Source organism: Nicotiana sylvestris, chromosome 5 (genome assembly GCF_000393655.2).
Source record: "Nicotiana sylvestris chromosome 5, ASM39365v2, whole genome shotgun sequence".
Classification (NCBI taxonomy): Eukaryota; Viridiplantae; Streptophyta; class Magnoliopsida; order Solanales; family Solanaceae; genus Nicotiana; species Nicotiana sylvestris.
This window is the reverse complement of record NC_091061.1, coordinates 10,040,798-10,047,203: the sequence shown is the minus strand read 5'-3', so window position 1 is coordinate 10,047,203 and position 6,406 is coordinate 10,040,798. Positions and strand designations below refer to the sequence as shown.

The window sequence follows — 6,406 nt, the reverse complement described above, 5'->3', positions numbered from 1 at the left end:
TGGTGTTGTTATGCTCATTCCTTTAATTAATCAAATTTTATACGCGTCTTTCCACCAATTGATTTATACTTCTGTGTCTTTTTTCCGTCAAGTTAATTGGAGGAAAAAGACTTATGAAAATTGAATAAGAAATTTTCCTTTGTTGCAAATAACCCTTTTCGAAAGCATAATATGTAGCTACGGATCCAAAATTTAAAGTCTGTGGATTCTAACCTTTAATGTTTTAGCATTGAACTCATTATATTTTTCAAGTTATCGGTTCATAACTATTATTTATTGTTATTTTAAATTTTTTTACATATAAGTTTATACTACACGTCGAAAGTAGTAGGTTCAGATAAACCTTGTATCCGTAAGTTGTATCTGCCCATGCTTCTAATTAAGCCCGGGTGAATACTCGCAAGCGTGCCGATATTTTTTGAGAACTTCTAACTTGAGTATTATGAAACCCTACATTTCATATTGTAGTTGTATTATTTACATGTTACAATGTGGGTTATAATGTTTTCCTCTCCTTTATGAAAAGCTCTATATTATTCTTAAAATATAAAAACTTCTCAAAATTAATTCAGTGTTTTTTTTAAAAAAAATATTACTGTTAACAATTAAATTATTATTATGAAAGTAATATAAGAGGATGCATCAAACGAGCTTTCCCCCTGAGATAGTTGCGTGATAAAGTTATACAACTATCAAGGAAATCCATAGAATGTAGAAGTATTTCAAGGAGGAAAACCCCCTTAATTTTATGTAGCAAAAGTAGTCTATTTCCTTTTCTATTCTTTTTATGTGGTTAACATTTTCGGTTTACATTAGAAGTCTTGTCTACATATATATGTGTCGTGCCTTGATATGGAATCTCGTACAAAATTGAATGTCTTTTTCAAGATTAAGACTTTGCCCTTAAATAACTATATACAGGCTTAATTTGTGCAAATTTTTATACTATTAGTGTAATTTAATATATTATATTAAATTACTTTATTTTTCAAGTTGTCATATCAAATTTGCTATAAATGAATTACATGTTGCGGATAAATTAACTTGATGGTATAAAAAATATTATACACTATCCGTGCATAAAACTTCACTCAATAACTTTTAGTAAAAGATATTTTTGAAAACGGATCCTTCAATTCGTTCAAACTCCTCTAAGATTGGCCATACTGCGATAGCAGTGGAGATAAAACTTTTTCTACAAGCCGTAAAAGAAGTGCTGCCCCAGAAAGAAGAAACATAGGAAAAAAAAATACAAACAACAATAACAAATTTAGTAATTTTTTTACAAGGGAAGTCTTGGAGGTTAATGTATACGTAGATCTTATCCATATCTTATGACAATAAATAGTAATAACGGGAATAAGAAATAGCTTGATTTATAATTGGTAATTGAAAAATAGCCATAATTTCAAAAATAATCGAAATTTAATCACCCTTTCATGCAAAGATAAAATCTGAACAAAAACACCCTTAAAAATTCGGAAAAATTCCAGCATAATATGCTCGAGTTCGATTTTTTTTGCATATGAGATTCCAGCAAAATGCATGTGCTGGAATTTCATAATGTGTTGGAGTTCCAATATAATATGTTGGAGTTCCAATATAATACGTTGGAGTTTATACACATGAGTTACATAATCCGGCATATTATATTAGAACTTTCCGTGTTTCAGCTAGAATATTTTTGCCCAAATTTTATCTCCGCATAAAATAGTAATTATTTTTCAATGACTTTATAAATACTAACTATTTTTCGAGTATCAATCTGAAAGCTGGCTAGTTTATGTTATTTTTACGTAATAACAACTAGATATTAAGAAAATCAAAGCTAAAAATAGAAAAATAGGAAGAAAATGAGAGGTTTATTTCTGTAGTGCTTCTCACTGACATAAAAGTGATTTTGATTGGTAAACCACAACTTTAGTAGCAGTCACACTAAACCTTAAAACCAACAAACAGAATAATAGTTTAGAAACATGCAACATGTATTATAAAAATTGTTTATCCAATCAGTAATCGACAACACAGTATCCCTAATCGATGTATCCTTTTTATATAATCATATTTTTCTCCACTCTCCTCCTCTTCCTTAGACTATATACAACTAAAATACTTACAACCACAGACACAAAATTCAAGTATCATTTCCACTGCCAATTCTACTTGGTATTACTCATTTTCTTATTTTTCAAACTTATGTGTCAGTTATTTTCTATTTTTTCTTGCTTTTGTACTCAAAAAGATAGGAAATTAAAATTATAGAACTTTTTTTTCTTTGTTGTGGTGATTTTATGTTTGGTTTGTTAGGATCATACTGTTGTGTATATGGTCTTAATTCATTGCATTTTTTTCCTTTTTTTGTGGTGATTCATTGCTTTTACTCTTCATTTCTTAAATATTTTCTTGCTAGTGCGGCCAATATTTGGGATCATTGTCTGATTTGTCCTAGTTGTGCTTAATTTGCATTTTTCTTGTTGCTTGTTATTGAAACTTGTGAGTGTGTAGGGGTTTATGTTTAAGTTGTAAAATTAGCTGCTTTTTGCTAATTTTCCAAGATGCTTTTGATCCAAAAAGTTGGTTATTTCTTTAATTGAGGAAAGAGGTATACTTGTTCCAAGTAAGCTTAGAAATGTCTTTTTTAAAGGAGTCTTGGCGTAACTAATATAGTTGATATGATGAGGAGGTCATGGGTTCGAGCCATAGAAATAGCCTCTTGCAGAAATACAGGGCAAGACTGCGTACGATAGACCTTTGTAGTTCAGCCCTTCCCCGGATCCCGCGCATAGCGAGAGCTTAGTCCATCGGACTACCTTTTTGTGTATCATAAAATTTTCATCTTTTACCAAAAACACTGACCATCAATAGCACTTACTATTTGGGAAATTGACAGGAAAATTATACACTTTTAAGTCCAAGAAAATTGAGGATTCTTGCATTGGCTTGTGACTCTGAGTTGTGGAAATGGAAACTTTATTTCCTACTACTTTTATGCCAAATTCAAATTGGATGATGCAACAGAGCAAAAGCACAGAATGGACTAAAGAAGAGAACAAGAAATTCGAAAGTGCACTTGCAATATACGACGAAAAAACTCCGAATAGATGGTCAATGGTAGCAGCTATGATCCCTGGGAAATCAGCACTTGATGTGATGATGCAGTACAAAGAATTAGTTGCAGATGTTAGTGATATTGAAGCTGGATTGGTCCCAACTCCGAGGCATTTCGCTTCTTCTTTTACGTTAGAATTCGTCGATCATCGCGAGATTCATACGTTTAGAAAGAGAGGCAAGTCTTGTGATCAAGAAAGAAAGAAAGGTGTACCATGGACAGAGGAAGAGCACAGGTGCGCGCATTCCCTTTTCAATTTCTACCTTTTAGTGTGTTTGGAGTTATGATGCTCGGAACCTCCAAAAAAATGCTGCCGGGTATGCGTGTCAGATATCCTCTAAAAGTAATGATTTTAGAGGATCCGACATGAATATGCAAGCATTTTTGAAAAATTCGAGCAAAATAAATTTGGACCTTCTTTATGCACGTTTGACTTGATGCAATAAAATCTATCAAATAGAACACGTAATGTAAGTTTATATTTGTTCCATTAGTGGCGGAGCCAAGAATCTTAATAAAGGGTTTGAAAATATAAAGAAGTAATATATGAAGAAGTCAAGGAGATTTAACATCTATTATATGTGCATTAAAAATAATTTTGACCGAGCAGAACCAGACTCAATAAGGGGCGGGGGGAGGGTTGAAAATATAAAGAAGCATACGAAGAAGTCAAGGGAATTAGACATCTACTATATATACATAAAAAATAATTTTTGACCTAGTATATATAGTAACATAATTTTTGGGCGATTGGGGTTCAGATAAACCCCTTGCGCCCCTGGCTCCGCCCATGGTTCCAAGAACCTAATTAGGTAGTGATTAGCATGCTATATTTCAATTTCCCCTCTTGCTTGCTCTACATTTGTCATTTGATTGTTTTTTTTTTTTATGTTAATAGTAATGTTGTAATTGTATTATAGGCGATTTCTAATGGGGCTTGAGAAGTATGGTAAAGGAGACTGGAGAAACATATCAAGGAATTTTGTGATCTCTAAAACTCCAACACAAGTGGCTAGTCATGCTCAGAAATACTACCTAAGGCAACTTTCAGGAGGGAAAGACAAGAAGAGACCTAGCATCCACGATATCACCACCGTTCATCTCACAGTCGACGAGTTGCTCAACAACAACAACAACAACAAATCAATGTGTGACGACACATATAGTGTGTCCCCATTGCAGAAATCAACGAGCACAGGAGATGTACTAATCGGTTTCTGGAACGATTCAAATGATGAAGCCCTCATGACTTATGGTTCGATGTATGACAGCTTGGTATGATACGACTTGAGCTTAAAGAAAGAAGTGAGGATTCATATAGCCGATCTCAACTTGTTTGAGACTGAAGCATAGTAGTTATTGTGGTTTGATCAGAACCCTCGATCGATTGTCTATTGGAGGATGTTGAACTAACAGTGCTAGTTGTATTTTGCAGCTCCATTGTTGATCAAGTGAGGTTGAAAAGAAAATGTCAATATTGGATTTTGTTTGGAATCTTGAAGTAATGTAAAATGTAAATCAAGTTTTAGTGTGGTATATGCCTAGTTTCTTTGTTGTGATTTCAGACTATTACACATGTAAATATTCAATCATTTCTCCTGAATGTATCTCTTCTTTGATGTGATCACAAACATTATTATCTTTTTATTTTCAGAAGTTACTGCATACATCAGTGGAAGCAGGATTTTCATTAAAGGGATTTAAATTTTTTTCTGATAAAGTAAACATGCGAAAAAGCTAAACGAATTTAACATCTAATATATGTATATGAATTTTTTTTACCTTATATATACAATGTAATTTTCGAACGAAGGAGACTTGACTGAATCCCTTCCGCCGACCAAAGTAAATAGTAGTTCCACTTTTACTTGGTGCAAGGGTTTTTCTTTTAATAAAGGGAGAAAAAAAGGGGAACCCCTTGCCTTGTATGTAGGTGCATGTATGCATTATGCATTTTTTTTTCTATTTTTAAAAGAATTTAATTTCTATACACTAAATTTATATAGTATTTATACTACCAAGTTAAGATGATCTACAATATAGTAGTTGTTCATAATAATCCTAATTTGGTACCCTAAAATCACGTTATTATAGCAGGGGCGAAGCTATATTCTCATAAGGGGTGTCGAAAAATTACACTATATATATAAAATATTAGGTTTTAGAGTTATATACTAACATATATTGAGCACTGTTTGTCTAAGAATTTTTTTCACTTCTTTTAAGTTTAAATATTCTTAAAGAAATTTCTGGCTTCGTCATTTTATTTTAGTGTTAGCATACTGTATACTGTGTAAGTGTATATAAGTTATATACTTTTCAAAATAAGTAGAGCACTACGTACAAGATATTAGACAAGAGCCATGTCTCTAGAACCTGTGGCAGAAGTTAGCCAATTCAGGCTGTGTCACTTTAGCACTATTTGAACATCTTATTGGGAGGTTGTTAGTACTTTTCTTGTTCTTCTCTTCTTTTTCATTCTTGTTGGACAAAAAAATATCTGCAATTTGGCCAAGTTGACTGATTTCATATCTTCCTGATTGCCTTTTTCAGGATGCTGCTACTCCTGCTGAGTCTGCATTCCACTTATTTCAGAAACTCGCATAAAAGTATATCCAACGTGAGATTAATTTTGTTAATATTTTCAATTTCGTCCTCTTTTTTCATATTGTTGCATTATAAAGTTGCTCCCCGTTCCACTTTGTTCATTCAGCACGAAATTTCAGAAAGAAACGAATATCTTTAAAGGTTGTGGCCTCAGTTATGCCGAAATATTGTGTGATTATAAGACTTTAAAACTTATAATTTTATATATATTTTAATATTTGTGTGACTATAAAACCTTCTCATTAAAGAAATGTAAGTTATATTATTATTTTCGAAATGAGCTAATAAGGAAATAGCCTGAATAAAGTTAGTTTTTTTCTATTCCTTCCCATAACTTTTTCATTTTTATATATTGCATTTCATTACGGTTGATTACTTTGCGCCGAGAGTCTTTCATTCAGAAATAATTATTCTACCTGCACATTATCTTCCTCGTGTGAGATTATATCAGTATGATGATTGTTGTTGTTTGTTGTTGCTAGCTATATCATTATAGGGAACTTTTGGTGCTGTGTGTACATGTGGGTGGAACCCTTAAGTCAAGATCCGTTTGGATCTCTAAATCTTGACTAGTCCCACACAATCTCTAACTTTCTTGACCCTTACTCTCTCTATACACTACTAATGTAGTAATTATTAAAGGCCTTTTCAATTCCTTTTATCCTATTTGTATTACGATTGAAGATCTCA

At 32.4% G+C, this 6,406-nt stretch overlaps 1 protein-coding gene across 1 annotated transcript; it reads left to right on the top strand.

Moving 5' to 3' along the window:
• Window positions 1-2,099: 2,099 nt before the first annotated feature.
• LOC104226405 (transcription factor DIVARICATA-like) lies at window positions 2,100-4,732 on the top strand. Its single transcript, XM_009778400.2, has 3 exons — window positions 2,100-2,166; window positions 2,891-3,344; window positions 4,030-4,732. The coding sequence occupies exons 2-3, from the start codon at window positions 2,962-2,964 to the stop codon at window positions 4,388-4,390; spliced, it is 744 nt and encodes a 247-aa protein (XP_009776702.1). The 5' UTR covers window positions 2,100-2,166; window positions 2,891-2,961; the 3' UTR covers window positions 4,391-4,732.
• The last annotated feature ends 1,674 nt before the right edge of the window (window positions 4,733-6,406 follow it).